At 42.4% G+C, this 17005-nt stretch overlaps 1 protein-coding gene across 1 annotated transcript in view; it reads right to left on the minus strand.

Moving 5' to 3' along the window:
• Window positions 1–17005, minus strand: part of EBF1 (EBF transcription factor 1) — a 389084-nt gene that overhangs the window by 18486 nt on the left and 353593 nt on the right. The window contains 1 exon segment of the mRNA XM_047728952.1: window positions 15813–15901. Within this exon segment, the coding sequence (XP_047584908.1) occupies window positions 15813–15901 (89 nt within the window).

The following is a 17005-nucleotide window of genomic DNA, read 5'->3' on the forward strand; positions in this document are numbered from 1 at the left end:
GGAAGATGAAGAGGAAAGTTAAGCTTGTGAAATGGAGGCTTATCAGGGAAGCAAACCTAAAGGTTCAGCCTGATGACCAGAGGGGGTTTGTAAGAAGTTATGTTTATGATTTTGGGGGGGGGGGCATGAGTTAAGTTTCAAAAAGAAGTTTAAATTTAAATATTTTACACAATAGATTTCTGCATGGAGAAGCAACGGAGTTCAATTTTCATATACTGTAGACGCTGATCATAAAATAGGGATATAATTACATTCATTTTGCTGTCACCATAGCCTCTTCAAAAATCCTTGAACAACTCTTGAAATGACAAGCTTTTAGATACATATTAGCATTTTTCAATTTTAAATTTTCTATAATATAAGATAAAATAGTTGTCATACTGCAGTATCTACTTATGACATATATAATGTCCTAAATTCAAAAATGAGATAGAGGGGTTTTCTCTTCTCAATAAACATTTATGCTTGCCTTAAGTTGGTAGACCCCATTTATAAAACAGTTCAGTTATTTTTCATGTAAGGAGTCAAAAGCATTATATAATCAGTGGAGTATGAATCAATACATCTGAAATAATTTCTTTATTTTTTTAATGCAAGCTACAAGATAATGTACCACTTTTTGTTCACAGTATTGTCTGACCACAGCAGTTAATAATTTACTATGGTATGGCCACACTAAACCCTATCCCCATATCAAATTCGGCCTGTGCTGCTTTCACTAAAACCTCATGGCTTTTTCTGGCTCTTAGGAAAGATTAAAACAAAATAGGATCAAGTTAGTTTATTTACTAAGATTTGACTTCTCTGTGTCTACATTCATTTATTTCTCCAAATAAATATTTATACCAGTGTTTGGGTTGGGCAGCAAAGGTATTTTTCTTTCTTTTCATTTTAGGAAAAAAAAAAAAAAAACAAACAAAAAAACCAAGTCTCCTGTTTGTCAGAAGCAAGATGAGGTGCGGCTGGAAACTGCACTTGTGAATTTCAATGTTGGAATACTATCACAAGGACTCTGCACAGTGCTTATTTTAATTAATTAAACAGAACCAGGGAGGAGGGAAATTCAAAATAAACTCCAAGAACTTTGAAGCTTTCATAAACCTGAAAAAATTCCAACTGTTTGTGTATGCTATACATTTTACTCTCATATATTTTTGATGACAAAGTTTTCCAATGACACAATCCAACCACTTCTTTTTCAGCTTATGCAATACCGAGAGCTCTAATCACACTTTAATCCTTTGAAAATGAAACATGTGAGTTCTGCTTCATAAAGTTACATCCTTCTTCTACCCAAGAAGCTGGGTCACACTTTCCCACTAGGCACATGGCCATAGGAGAGTCATTAACCCAACATCACTTCAGATCAGCGGTCTTACAGAGAGTGAATCTGGATTTTTGTCCTGAAAGTGATTTCCTTAAATGATACCTTGCCCATTCTAAAATGTCCTTCGCTGAAGAATAGACATAAGGATTTAAGGAATAGCCCACATTTGGTTCAGCTTTGCCAGTGTGATTCAGCTTCTATTAGTTATTTCTGCAAAGGGGAAGAAGAAAGGAAATTTCTGGGTCCTCTATGAGTTAGTGCAACGGACCTGCAAGGTGCTTGGATTTTGGTGACCAGAAAATTGCTCTCACCTCTATGTCATTACGCTCCCAGTGAACTAGCCCCCAAGCGTGTTTGTGTTGGGGATCTAATATATTGCCTTTCAATCAGAGCTGAGAGCCACTGAACACACAGACAGAACATGACGAGCAGGTCAGGAAAGCAATAAAGATTTTACAGAGCTGTCCAAGGTGCTAAATTTACTCAATAATGGGTTTGGCACCATAGTGTTAACCTCTCATTTACTACCAGTTTGAGGGACTAAATTGAAGTAGCTGACTTCATTTACCTTGAAATGTATATTTTATGACATTATGTAAGTAGATTGAAAGGGCACTGCAGTTTTAACAATTTAAAGGCTAAAGCATGTTTAAGATGAAACTTGAATATTTATTGTATATTGCACTTAAAGTATATAGAATGTTAAAATGTATTGATTAAATTTGTAAAAGGCATTATAAAAATGACAGGTAGTATAAAAGATGTATGCCTTTTAAAATCAAATTGATAGTGTATGCTATCTCTTCTGTGGTCACAAGTGTAATTTTTTCGCAGTTTTATATGGTAATTTGAAAAATCTGTAATTTCGCATTAGGAAATGATTGAGCCTGAGATGTTAAAAAAAAAGAAAGAAAGAAAGAAAGAAAGAAAGAAAGAAAGAAAGAAAGAAAGAAAGAAAGAAATTTCCCATAAGGGAAGAACTGGATGTTTCATATAATCTTTTGTCTCTGAAATTGTTCCTAAAGTCTTATTTTTTGTGGCATTAGGAGGGAGTATAGTATAAGGATCCTTCTATTCTAATGTGCAATTTTAATATTTCTGAAAAGAAAGAGCACTTGACTAGTACTAATATCTAATTTTTCAAGGCATTTATTTGTCAGGAGAGATTTTCTCTTCTTTTCATAATGTTTAAAACATCTCCCAGCTTGCAGTTTAAAAGATGAAGGTAGAGATTAGATTCTTCTAAGATAATTAATCCTATCCTTGGATTAAAAAAAAAAATCCCAGTAGGGAATAAAGAAGACAAATACTACTATCCTAAATATTGAAAAGCCCCAGAGTCTCCTTATAGAGCTAATGCTTGTTTTCCAATCTACATCCTTATTCAGACTATTTTTCTTTTCATGGCCTTGGATCTCCTCTCTTAAAGAAACAAAAAAATGTTTATTCCTTAAAAACAACAACTTTCACTGATCTATTTCCTCTCACAGTTAAAAACCGGTTTCCCCTGTCCTGTTATGACCATTAGTTTATGATAATGTGAATGGGGTTCGGCAAAGAAAAAAGGGGACAAACTATTGCGAGTCTACAGATACACTGGGGAAACCCAACTGACAGTTAAAGCATAATTGTTATGGGTTTTTACTTATGCTTCAGAGCCTTTATAATAAAGATGCTGAATGGACTACAAATTCAGAAGGAAGATTCATCTTTACTTCCTATGTTGCAACTCCATCAATTGGCAAATAATTTTTGAGCTTCCTGTTGCCCCCATAGTCAACAAACCAACATTGCTCTCTAGCACTTTCCAAGGCAGAGTATCCTCCCGGAATTAAGGTACAGGGTTCTATGGGGTTACAAAAGATTCTCCCTATCATCCGGTCCTACCATCTTTATCCAGTCTCCTCTCCCTACACATCTGAAGAACTGCTCTTTATTCTGGTCTAGCTAGTCCTCCCTAGCCTAGAAGCAAAATGTTGGCTCTTTCCCAATTCCAGACCTTCTCTCCTTTCACCTTTTCTTTATATGGAATGCTGACTTCAAACTGTGCTCATTTACAATGCCTCCTCATCCTCCAAAGCCTGAGAATGAAGATGGTGGTGGCGGTTTGGTTAATGATAAAAATAACTGTTGTTTATTGAAAGTGGAACATGAACCCATCCAGTCTTCACAGAGAGCCTCTTAAGGGGCTGTTCCTACCACCATGTGACAGAGGAGGAAGCCAAGACTCAGAAAGGAGGGTCAACTTTCCTTGTGTCCACACCGCTGACGACTGGCTGAGCAGGGATTCAGTCTCGGGTGTTAGGCATCACAGCCTTTGCTCTGGAGAATTATGCTCTTCTATCAGAAGGAATTCTACCCTCACCCAGCTTCTAATCTCTCTCATTCCTCTGAGAAATGGTGCTGACTGTTCCCTCCAGCACAGCACAACAGTTGATGCTGTGGGCTCATTTTCCTCTGATTTTAACTGTGTTAGTCTTCACTTTCCACCACTAGACTGTAGGCCCTTTGAGGCCATGAGTATCTGATCGCCTTCCCTAAGCCCCTAGCATAATGCCCAGTACACCATGGGCCTTGAGAAATTCTTGTTGAAAAGTTTATTCTGAGATAGTTTCTGATTTTTAAAAGTACTAGCTTGATTTATACGATGAAATGACAAAGGCACATATTTGTCCTGGTTTATAAGAGCAGAAGACTTAAATTTGGTGTTCTATTTGGCTCCAGACCTTTTAATCCAATATAGAAATTCCCCAAGGTCAAGTCTTGATCACTGTGGGGGTTTTTTATGCCACTTTTTTTTTCTTTTATGAATTTGCTCTTTTACTCCTGCTGGCTTGTGCTTACATTTTAATTTTGTGATGAATATAATGAATCATGTTGGGTACAGACATTATCTCAAGTTATAGGCTGCTAACCACATGAGGTTGGTCTTGATGCACATCAGCCTTTTATTAACTGTACTCTTAGACCCTTAGAAATACTTAGGTATTTGCACAGTCTTGAGAACCAGGCATATCATGTCTGATATGCAGATATGGCTAGTTCGTCTTCCTTGGGGGTTCATGACGGTGAAAACTCCGGGGATTGTTCCCCTTCTGTGTGAATCTTCTCCTCAGTGTCTGTCCTCAGACAGACAAGCAATAAGCTCATATTCACTGGCCACATCTAACCTTCTAGGGTGAAATGGACACTTGTCTAACTGTCTAATACGTCATCTGTTTATAAACCCAATTCAGTGTTCCGAGTAATTCAAACCCAGATGAGCAGGGGAGATGGCATGAACTTCCCTTCATTCACAGCACATATACCAACTCATAAAGCCAGTGGAATATCCCTTTACCAACACAGCATTAATTTTCAAATTTCTGAATCATATTTTGAAGACCCTGGAGATCCCCCTCTAATATTAAGGCCCAGGGATACTTCAGCAGTTTGGGAGAACAATCTGTACTTGGCTTTATGCTCACTCAAGCAGGAAATGTTTTGCAGGATGTAGAAGAAAACAGAAGCTAAATTACGAGGTCAGATTGACTTGGGCGATTCCTGAGAAAGAAGCACAATACCTTTCTGTCTCTACACATTTGCCTGACGCCCATTTATTGTCAATATGCTTTGCTTGATCAGGAGATTCAAGATACAACGGGCCCAAATACCAGCAACATAAAATGGAGTGGGGTGGCATGATCACTCTTGGATTAGAGGCGATAAACATCTATCAATGGAATCAGCATTCATTTCATTTGCCACCTCACTCCAGAGTTTACCAAAGGGTCCAGATTTGGCACAGTATACCCAGCTCACTAGCCTCTAAGTTCTAGCTCTTTCCCTGCTTCCTTCTGAAAGTCTGGGTGACACGGCTGATCGGAACTCCCGCAAGCTGAAAAACTGATTGGAAGTTCCTTGTAGCCCATTCCCTGCAGAGACTGATGTACAAAACGATAAATACTAGTTGTACTGAGAGATATCTGAGCAGGGTAGTTTTCTATCCCAATGTCTTTGGTGTTTATTCAGCCTAATGGAAAATTCCACAATGGCAGACTTTGCATTCTAAAAAATCATATCATGAGGGCAGGGAGGGAAGGAGTAAAACAAACCCAAATAATACTTGAGGGCTGTTTAGTTTCCGATCCTCTGAGACATTCCTCAAATTTTTCATTTTTCTGGTAATAGGAACTCAAAAGAGAGTTGACCGCAGATCATTAGAAACCTTTCGTGTCACACTTTAAGCACTCTTTACTCAGAAGCCCTATGACTGAGAAGAGTCACTTACATTTAGCATAGATATAATTAAACATGTTTCTGTTGAAAGGGGCATTCTCATTATGGCTAAAGACCACTTTAGAGTAAATTGAAATGGAAAGGAGGAGCATAGATGAGGTGTAGGTAGCAAGTGGTTATTTCTAGGGAGGCATAAAATGCCAAATGTGGAACAATTATATTTTAAACCCTGCATCCTAAAGACTTCATAGTATTTTATTATATAAGAAGTTTCAGCTGAAGCTTACAGAATGCTCTAGCACATACTTATTGCCCACAGTCTTTAAAGAAAAATAAAAGTCAAGCCACAATTAAAATCTGCAGAAATTTTCAGAACAAAGGAATTCAGTAATCTGAAAGATTCTACTGCTCTTAGCACAAAAGGCATCGAAGGCGTTCTAGTCCAGGCTAAAGAAAATGTGGGGGGTCATCGGCACCTTCTCTAATTTTAAAGTTGGTGTTCTCTCCAGATTAGATGAGAGCCCTCTTCCTTCGCAAACATATCACTACGCACCATCATGCCACGTGGCCAGAGGCACACCAGAGAGCTGTGCCTTTGTTACAAACATGGCATAGAAGTCTTCTGAATCACATGAAATTAAAGTAGGTTGTAAGCTAAGGCAGCTATATCAACGTAAGACATACTAACTTACATGATTGACTTTTACAGTGGAAAGAAAAAGGCTGTTTTCAAGCAGCCGTTATTGCCTCAATGGAAAAAAAAAAATCAATGGAAGTGAAATGAACAAGAGATTTTGTCTGAGTTGCAGTTAATACCACTGAAGAGCTATGGATAATAAAAGGTCAACAAATAAATTAGCCAGAGTGTTATGAAATTAATGATTTGGCTTCTAATTTTATTGAGTGAAAATTGTTCGCTGCCTATTAGACCAGGTAATTTTTATCTGGTGCCCCAATTCCTGTTCCGTAAGCAATAATATAGTTTTAAGAGCTGTCGGTTCGATCGCGTGACCTCTGAGAAGCCGGCTCGGACAGCTGACTGCTATGATGGATAACTAAGCTTGGTCTCCACAAGGTGCCAACCCTCCCTTTCCTGCAAGGGGATCTCATAAAAGAAACATTACAGCTTGATTCATTTTACCAAAATGTTCGACTTTTCAAGTGTCAGCAGTTAAGTATAAATTGTGAAACCAGGTATTTCTGCGAAGAGTTATGACAATGGCTTTCCCCCCTTTTTTTGGTCTCCTGGCATTCTCTTCTAAATGGTGTCATGGTAATTGGTGAATGGGAGCCTGCGGTGCTTCCCGCCACAAATACAGTGAAAGATGGTGTCTGCACCCTTGTGAATATGACCTGCTTGGAGGTACAGAGCTGAACTCGGTAACCTCTGGCCGGCTCTTCTTATTCCAATTCATTGTACTGGTTTAAGACCGACGCTCTGGGTTAGGTCCTGCTGAGTGGCCTTGGAAATCGACTTTCTGATCAGGATAAAAGTCTCTGCTTAAAGAGAAGGCTGCGGACAGAGGTGCCTTTTTCAGGGGTAGGTTGTAAAGTCAGCACAGGAAAAAAAACTGCCTGGAGTCAAAATTACCCTTGAAAATCTTTAAAGTCGCCCAAGGTCTGGGCTCTTAGAAACACAAAGGCCGAAAATTAACTACTTCTGTTTCTCTTTGTCTTCGGGTTGTGGATTCCCTTTCCCTGGGGCAAAGCAGAATAAATGTCTAGTTGGAAAGTAGAAGGACCAACTGAGTAAACAGAGAAATTTATTGCCATCCCTATGTACCTGTACTTCTGTGTCTATGCGTTTGGGGTGTGTGTACACAAATGTACGTGTATATTTGTATTTCTGGACAAGTACGTATCGTTTAACTTGAGTAAGTGATATGTGCATGCTGGAGCCCTGTTGTACTTCAAGGATATCCAAGGGAGGCAAAAACAGAGTTTGCTTTGGTTCTTAAACTGTCGAATATCATTGGCTATTATATGCACCTCCAGACGAATGATATCTGTAAATTCCCAGGGCTTTACAGATGGTCCTGAGTATAACTGCAATTAAAATCCACTGCCTCGAGACTGCCGGGGCTGTTCTGATTACTCTGATGCTTAATTGAAGTGTAACTCAAGGCTGGAAATAGTGAGCCAAGTTGAAGACCTCCCTCCTAGTGTCTGTTTCTAAGGGCTTCCGTCTAAGAGGAAGGTTTTGGATGGTGGGGAGGGACACAGGAGTTAGCCCCTTGTTCCTCCTGTGACTTCTCCCTGAACTGAGGAGTAATCATATTCAGTGCCCCTGCCCACACGGTGTAATGTGAAATAGGGTCAATGTGATCATCCTCCTCAACAGCTCAGAGCTAAAAATGAACTTGGAAGAGTTTCCAGAATTCAGCTACGGACTAACTGCTATGACAGGTCCCAATGACAATGACTCTGCTGCTAAAGAGAAAAAGAATGATCTCCAGTGTCCGTATGTGCATGTGTTTAATTCACGCTGCCAGCTGCCACTTTTGCTTGGCTCAGCCCTTTCTGAGCTAAGTTCAGTCCATGCTACCATTTCCCTCTTCCTCCACCCCCCAACCCCACCCCAGCCCTGGCCAAGCTTGAGGATGTTTTTAGGACTGAAAAGCAAAATCACCTTTTTTCCTAAAATTCCTTTTTCTTAGTTCTAGGACCCAGTGCTTAGGGATACTAGTTCTGGGGCTCAGCGTAGTTGGCTCAAATCCATGCTCTGGTACCGACCAGCGGTGTGAATGCCTGCCTCGGTTTCCCCATCTGTAAAGCTGGGTTAATACTCACATCCAGCTCAGCAGATGTACAGTCCGTGCTTAACTGAGCTGTAGCCAACACTAATACTGATAACCTTCTCTTGTTTTCCAGAGAACTTCTGCAAATGATCTGCATTCTTAGAGTCAATGTGCACTGTTAGATTCTGAACGGACTACTAAGGAGGAAAGCAGGTGAGGTAGAAAACCTGCATTTACCAGCTGCATAAGCTTGAGCAGATTACTTGGCCTCTCTGGGCCTCAGTGTCCTCATCTCTGAAATGGGCCCAATGCCATAATGACGAGTGGAATAACTTACCAAAAAACAAGTCAAAGGTAAAATAAAGAAGGGAAAATTACAGCTCTTGTGAGGATCATGGGCTTTTTAAATGAAGCTACAATCTGCCTCCCTCCAGAAATGCATACTCCTAACCCCGCCCCCCCCAAGGGTTCTATATTCAGTCTCAGGGGGGGCGTACAGGACAAGGCTAAGCTCCCCCAACATCAGAGGCATAAGTAGAGGGGCCACCAAGCCTCTAACTTGAGCATATTATCAAAACAGGTTGTGGAATTTGCCTGTGAGGTTTCTGGCAAATACAGGGAATAGAGGAGGAAAGGGGGCTGCATTCCATAATTGGTGCTTTTGACAAGAGAATGCAGAGACAAAAATGCTTCTTGTCCTCAAACTCAAGTGTGCGTTTTCCAAGAGTTAAATACACCATATGCTTTGCTTTTGTTTCTGTATTTTTGTCTGCGTCGAGTCATTTTGGTTCCTGGATAAAATGCTAATAGAGTTTCCTCAAATGACAAACATAAGTGAATGACCAAGGTGAGAGGGTGGCCTGTGTCACAGCATGGAAGATACAGATGACAGGCTTTTCTTTGCCCCTTCCTGAAACCCTTACTTATCCCCCTTTCTGCTAACAGACAACATGGTTATGCAAAGATTTCTTATTTGTATTTTCACCGATGCAACTGCAGGTTTTGAATCACTGATAATCTTTGCATAAAGACTAAAACAATAAAAGCATAATTAGAATACATTGTATACAGCCGACTCTAGTTTTATTTTGCCCCAGCTCTGTATTTATGATAAATCACTAAACACGAACGCTCTTTAGGGAGGGTGATTTTGGGTCTCGTCTCTCCATTGAGCAAAAACAGTGCCTGTGAGTGGAGTCTGAATTTCCATTCTGCGAGTGTACAGTTGAACTGAATAATATTTGGCACAATGCAGTGCACAACCGAGCCACTAAATGGCTGATTTACTAAATTATTATTAGATGAGCCCTTGCTGTTCCAAATGAAAGTGCAGTCACTGTCTTCCTTCATGGTGTGTTCAAATTGTTCTGTGTTTAAATATTCAGCATGAGGCTAATGTGAACTGATGAACTGAGACTATAAACATTCACTCTCAATACAGATAGAGCGACAGAGATGCAACATATCATGTGGCCCATGGAGGTGAAAATGATTTATATTTAAGGATGTGGCTGCCTACTTCCATTACTTTAAGGTACTCTTAATTAGCATGGTGTTGGAAATGACTAATTCCCACGTACAGGAAGAGCAGACTCATGGAGACTGAGATTTTTCCACATGCCAGTGAAGGAGAAGGGACCATAAAGGATTGGCCGCCTGTGTAGTCCAGAAGCCCGAGTCTTATCTGTGGCAGGCTGCACCGCACCAGCTGAGGATAACACGTCTCCTGGAAGAACTATGGTTTTTGACATTCAATGTTTTTGTTTTTTTTTTTTTTTCCCCTAGACCCTCCCGAAGGGCCTTTAGTGCTTCCTCACTTCATCCATCCCTCCGCAATCCCCATCCCTTCCGACCCAGGTCGGCTACCCAGCCACCCTGACAGCTCCCCCCAACTCACCAGCTTCTTTCTTGACACCTGCTGGAATGGAGAGCAGCCCTTTGCTCCTTGGAAGAATACAACCCTTCTTCCCTCCTCCCCTTTGAGGGCAGTTATAGGCAAGCACTTAAAATACTGTGATCACTTACAGTAGATTAGAATTTTTTATTGGTGCCGTGTTGCCATAACAACATGAAGACAGCAGATGACTTAAGCTAAGCTTGCAAAGCAAAAGGCTGCTCATCTGGCAGTTAAAATGAATACAGTTCATTTCACAAGTTTCCCATATGGACTCTTAGTGTATGGTAATGAGGAGACCATATGGTGAGAGAAAATGCACTGAGAACAATTGGGTTCCACTGGCTGAGTGGGAAGTTGGGAGAGAAAACCTGGGTGAGAGATTCTGGTGTGTGCGCTCTCTGGGTTCAAGGTTTGCTTGAGGTTTGTTTTGGTTTTTGTTTGGGATGGTTGTTTTCCATAGGGGTTTGCGTTTCTTAATCCACTCCTTAATATGTCGGCTGTGCGAAATGACAAACATCTTGCAAATTTTGCAATATCATTCATCACAAACTGTCAGCAGTGTTTGCAAATCTGACTTGCAAGATCTTTTAAATGTGTTGTTCTTAAAAGGCAACAGAACTAAGTTTTTAGACAAAGTGCAGGAAATTTAAGCACTTCTGACAAGCAGAAACATTAACAGTAATCATTTTAAAAACACTCGCATCTTTTGCCTACATGTTTAGCTGTAAATAATGCTAGAATGTATAAAAGCTTTAAAGTAAAAATGTAATAAATACTTTTTATTATGTTTCATAAAGGATAAAAAAAATGCCGTGAGCCATGTGTATGCGTTAGTGGTATATGTGAACGTATAGAGATGGATAGCTTCCCCCCTCCTTACTGCTAACCAGATTGGAGACCTGGGAGGACAGCTTGAAAAAGGCTCTAAAGTCAATTCTGTACTATACATGCTTCATAAAAGATGAATATAAATGCATTAGTTAGACACGGTGAGCTAAATTAGAAGGTCAGGCAGGGCTGGGAGGGCTGAAAAATCACACAACCAATGAGTGTAATTACTCTTTTTTAAGTCTATTAAGTGGTGTTGTTCTATCAAGGCTCAGGGGTATAGGACAGGAAGAACAAGATAAAGTAATGTGTATTTATTACTCCCACTGGATCAATTTACCAGATATTTTCAGCTCCATAAAGCAAAATACACAAATGCCGCCTTTGTTACTTTTCTCAAACTGCTTTATTTTCTCTAAAAGAGGGACTGGCTCTCACAGGAAAAACCGTTTGCCCCACAGAGGTCCCCATGCCAGCCCCTCTCAGTGAGGGAATGAGAGAAAGCTGGCAAGAGTTTCAGTAGGATAGGGGTGAGGTACAGGCGAGGGACAGGGAGAGGAGCCAGTCACCTCAAGACAGAATTATCTGGCTTTCCAGATCTGAAGGCAAAGTGGGAATAGGACGCAGTGGTAACCGTGAGGCGGTCAAGCCCAAGGACTCACATCTTTGGTCTCCCCCTGGCTAGCTGTGAGGCCGCAGCAAACCGCTGGTCCTCTGGAACTTGGACTCCCGTGGAATGGAGAGGACCCACCTTGCAGGGACTGGAGCCTCCATGTGCTGAAGTCATGCTAGATGCCAGAGAGGCCCCTTGCAGAAATTCTCTCCCTAAGGCCCAACAGCAACCTATCGGGGCCACCGCAGGGAGAAGGAGGAACAGGGGCTGGAGAGGCTTGCATCACCGCACAGCGCGGTGGATCTGGTTTTCAAACTCCACCTCCGTCTGAGTGGAGAGCTCACTCTCTGGGCCTCTGTACTCTTTGAACACCTTGACAAAGCAGGGCTGGCCACAGGAGAGGCACTAAGTAACCTTACCTGCTCCCTGGGACTCACAGCCAACACACGGAATGCTGGCGGCAGGGTCCCCTCTCCCCGCCTTTGTGCTCATGCTCTCTGACCACTCAGGAGGAAAACTTTCAACAAACTGGAAGGGGATGGAGACACCTCTGGCCTTCCAAACAGTGAAAATTCTTGACTCAGTGTTTCTGGGTCAGCGTCTCACAGTCTCTGACTGACTGCAGTCCCCATCCCCTCACCTCCACACTACCCGTAGAGTCAGCCTTCACCCCAAAGTCAGTCACATGTTCCTCTCCCTCCTGCTAGGATCCAGAGAGGGAGGCAAGTTTGTATAAGACAGCACAGAATGCTTCCCTTTAAAATCTCAGCCCGCCCTTTTCCCTGTGTATCAGAAAAAGGAAACCAAAAAACACCTGGGCTTTGGATAATTACAGTATTTGAAATTTGTGCATACGGCCACTGTCACTAATGGTGACCTTTGGGGACAAAATGATTTACGAAGAAGGATTCAGCTCGCTCCTGTTTCCTCATTTGGTAAGTGGGAATGATGTCTGCTCTCCCGGCTTCTCTCCGAAGACGGGCTCCAATAAAACAAAGCATGTACAAGTTCTTTGAAAAAGCACAAGCCAGTATACAAAGGCATATTATTATGGAAAGCTGTCTGCTTGGTCTTTGGAGCAGTTTCATTTGACAGAATATGTGGGAGGTTGTATGAATCTAGCTTTGTCTATTCACAAACACATGGGTTTAATAAAGTGCAGTTTGTTTTTTAAGGTGTGTGGTCCGGGGCTCACTAAAACACTCCTGTCTGACAAACACTGACCATGATTCTAAGAAAGGCGGAGCCCCATGTTTAATCCCCCCAACAATGGACAGCGGGAGTGTAAATCTCTCAAGGGCACAGGAATACCTCGAGCTGGCTCCATCCGCTGCTTCCTGACCCTGATCTTGAACTCTCACTCCACCTTAACGTTCGGAGCCAGGAGGACAGCCCTTGTGAAGTGAGTCACTGGAGAGCTTCCTGAGGTGGGCTCCCGCCAGAGCCCTTGCACAGCTCAGTGGCTAGATGCAGGCTGCGGAGGGTTTCCTTAACACACAAATCCATTGTGTGCTGATGACTCCTCCCCAACCCAGGAAAAGAGGGCTGGGAATTCCACCATGAGGCCACCGGGGATGAAGTGACGCGTGCCCGTGCTGCTCGCTCAACATAGCTGAACGGGAAGTGGGACTGGAAACATGTCTTTAGAAGTACACAAAACTCAGTCCTACGTGCCTCTTTCTCTTCTTTATGAATAAGACAAGTACTTCCTGACTTCTTTAGACCTCAGTCTTTAAACCAGATTTATCTTCTGTTTTTTGATCAATATTTACTGAGAGGCAATGGTGAGCCAGGGAGCTGTGCCAGAGGGTACCCGCAGGATAACCTCTGTACCCTTACATGTTCCCCGTGAAGTCGGCATGGTTATCGTCACCATAGTGATGATCATGTAGATGAAGAAACTGAGGCACAGAAGATAAATCACCCGTGCACCTGCTCGCGGGGTTAGATGTCCTGCTCGGGAGGGATTGGATGGCAGAGCCCTCAGAAGCAAGGATGCCATTCTCACTCACTGGCAGAGAATCGTAGCTTTTGTTGCGTGCTCAATAAGCGGTTAAAACAGCAAAATCAGAAGACGTAGAAAATAGTCCCACCTCCATTTGGTAGAGAAGGAAACTGAGGCACGGAGAGGTAAAGAATTTTGGAGAAACAACAAGAACAACAACAAATTCTGACCCCAGTTGCATAGCTAGTAAGTGTCCCTGCTCCGAGTGCCACCCCTGCCAGTCTGACTCTCCAGTCCCTTTAGCAGATTCTAGAGACATCAAAATGCCAAATGTAAAGTGAAGACTGTCCCCAAGTGGAAAAGATAAGAAAAATCTGGCATTGTGGCCATGCCTTCTTTCTACCGCTGAGACACCTAAGGCACTGACCGGTGGGTGGACATAACATCATTCACATCACTGTGCTATAAAATGACCAGTTACAGTCCCACAGGGAATGCATGGGAGCTAGGTTCTCGCTCAGTAAAAGAACTTAAAAGTCAGTCTATCCAAGGCACATCTTCACTCTAGAAGAGACTGCGGTTCACTATTACTATTAGGTTATTTAATCGCTCACCAAGAGTAAGTCAGGGTAGAAGAGAACGATGTGTCAGATGGAGGCCCGTTGCAAAGACCAGGATATGAACAGACCAACCCGTCATATGACTTCTTCCTCTGCGGTGAGCTTTACGGAGGGAAGGAACAGCAGGATGCTGCGCTGGGAGGCTGAAGGTTGAGGCTGAAGGCTGCGTAGTTCTACCCCAGGTCTGGGCACCGAAGAGCAGTTCTTGCTGCTCACTGTACCTCCCATCAGCCCGGTAGTGCCCTCCCTCCCCTACTGACTCCCTCATCTGCGCATCAGTGGAGGGGGACACCCTCTTCCTGGGCAAGGCCTGTTCTGACAGGTGGCCTTGCTGCCCAGGGCACCCGGCCTGCAGGGAGCATGTGATGACAGACGGATCCCCCAAAGAAATCTGCTGCACTAGGAAGGATGCCTACTTCATTTTTCTAAGTGTTTTACAAGAAGAAACAGACCTAGAAAGGACATATCTCTAGACCTGCTCTGGCAAGAGAGCACCCCTCATCTACTCACTTAATTTACAAAAGTTTTCATTTGTGTAGTAAATAAAACTTCATTTTACTGTCAGTAAATGGAGAATGGTAGTTCCACTAATTCTGTTCTCTGAATGTCTTCAACATTTAACTGTTCTCTACTCGGGAGTCCTCGCAGAACTCCGGTTGCACTTGAAATGTGCCCGTTACTTCCCATTGTCGTTAGTTGAGCATGGTGATCTCCTTGCCACAAGGCCCACAGTCCTCGGTACAGAGATGGGAGCACTGCCCACACTGCCAACAGGTACGGAGTAGAAGCCAATACAGGTGAACTTCCTACTTTCTGTATTGGCAACTAACGACATATTGCTGCATGGCATATATGACTCGGTCCTGAATTTCTGTTTAGTTTCTCACATGTTTGTACTATATTTCCAGTTACGTAGGATGTGTCTGGTGGTCAAGAGGCTCTGTCTTATCTGGCAAGTTGTCAGACCTGCCCATACGTTTCTTTTCTTTTTTTTTTTTTTTAAAGATTTTATTTATTTATTTGTCAGAGAGAGAGAGGGAGAGAGCGAGCACAGGCAGACAGAGTGGCAGGCAGAGGCAGAGGGAGAAGCAGGCTCCCTGCTGAGCAAGGAGCCCGATGTGGGACTCGATCCCAGGACGCTGGGATCATGACCTGAGCCGAAGGCAGCTGCTTAACCAACTGAGCCACCCAGGCGTCCCAATCCTCACATAGTAGAAAGGCAGTGTTCTCTTTCCTCTCGAGAGTTGGTGTGAGGCAGGGATTAATAACCTGGACTTTGGAGTCAGGCTGTATAGGGTTGAATCTCAGTTTAGCAACTGACATGCTATGTGATCTTGGGCAAATGATTTGATGTCTCTTTGCTTGGTTATTTTCTTCTCTAAAATGGAGGTAACACCTACCAAACTCAGAGGGTTTTGAAAGGAAGAAATAGCATCATGGAGGTAAAATCAGTGTAACACTTTTGGTATTGTTTTGGTATTGTTTACCTTATAGTACCAAGCACACAAAGCCCACAAATGTTGAGTTGTTTGTCTATGAACTAATTTTTATCGACAGCAAAGTTTTCTGCTAATCACTTAAACCCACGTGTCCAGAGACCATAACCCAATAAAAAGGTATCCTGACCTTTGGTAAACGCTCAGGGTCACCGGGGTGCCGAGGAATGACCTTCTGTAACCTCTGGAAACCATAATCGATGGTGGGTTCGTTGAGCGCTGCAATGAAGAAGTCACATGGTTAGAACCATCTCAGGAAATAAAGCAGACCACAACACTGATGGTATGGAAATGAGCAGGAGTCCAAAGTTTAATTTACACTTCTGAATTAGATCGTGAGAGGATCAGATGCTCCATTCCCCTGCTGAACATTTCTACCATCTACTTCTGCTACTGATGATGGGGAGCAGTGATTTGCTCAAAAGAACAGTAATAGCAGGTCCCAAACTCTGTTTTTCTGGCTAAATTCTATATTCCTTACATAACCAAAAATAGAAAGTAAAATGGCATTCGATGTGAAGTTTTAGGATTCACTAGTGAGCAGCTCAGGTCCAAATCCTCAAGGGCTTGACTGAGGGTAGCTATAGATTATAAACAGCAGGAGGACAAGTACTTGCTTAACTGAAAACTCTCTGGTAGGCCTCAGCAGGTACATCTCAGTCCCTCTATGGCAACGAAGCCTGCGACCATGTGGTGAGGGGCAGGGAGATGGGATCTTCTCGGCATAGGAAGCCGAGTCTCCCCTTGGATAGAGTCTGCAAGGTGATAGGTGTTGAACATGCCCTTGATACAACACCATCACATCTAAAGTGACAGCCGCGTTCACCAACTTTAATATTATTTCAGGAAGAAGACCGGCCTCTGTGGAGCACTAGCTTGAAACAGCAGTGTCTCCAAGAAAAATTCTTCAAAAGACTAGAAGAAGAGCAAAGCTGTAATAATATTTGGAGACAATGGGCCTTATTGTATGCATACTGTCCACACTCTCTTCAAAGCAGCCTTAAATTAAATGTGTGATATGCGGTGGACTCTGGAAATTTTTAAAATTTCTTCCCGAGATATGAAATATCTTCAGCCTTCCTCATCTGACCAGGAAAAGATGGCAGATCTGTTCTCTACCCACATCTCCCTTATCCTTTAAGTGGTAAGTGGGTGGGTGGGTGTTTTTCTTCTTTTCTTTTTTAGTGTAACGAACGTTTTCAACCACATACTTTCTCCCATACTGAGTAAAAAGGCAGTCTTTGTAGTTCTGACATTTAGCTATACATTAGAAAACAAGTTGCCACATGCTTTACTTAAAATGCATTTCCATTAACCTAAATT

The sequence above is a fragment of the Lutra lutra genome, chromosome 5, assembly GCF_902655055.1.
Source record: "Lutra lutra chromosome 5, mLutLut1.2, whole genome shotgun sequence".
Taxonomy (NCBI): domain Eukaryota; kingdom Metazoa; phylum Chordata; class Mammalia; order Carnivora; family Mustelidae; genus Lutra; species Lutra lutra.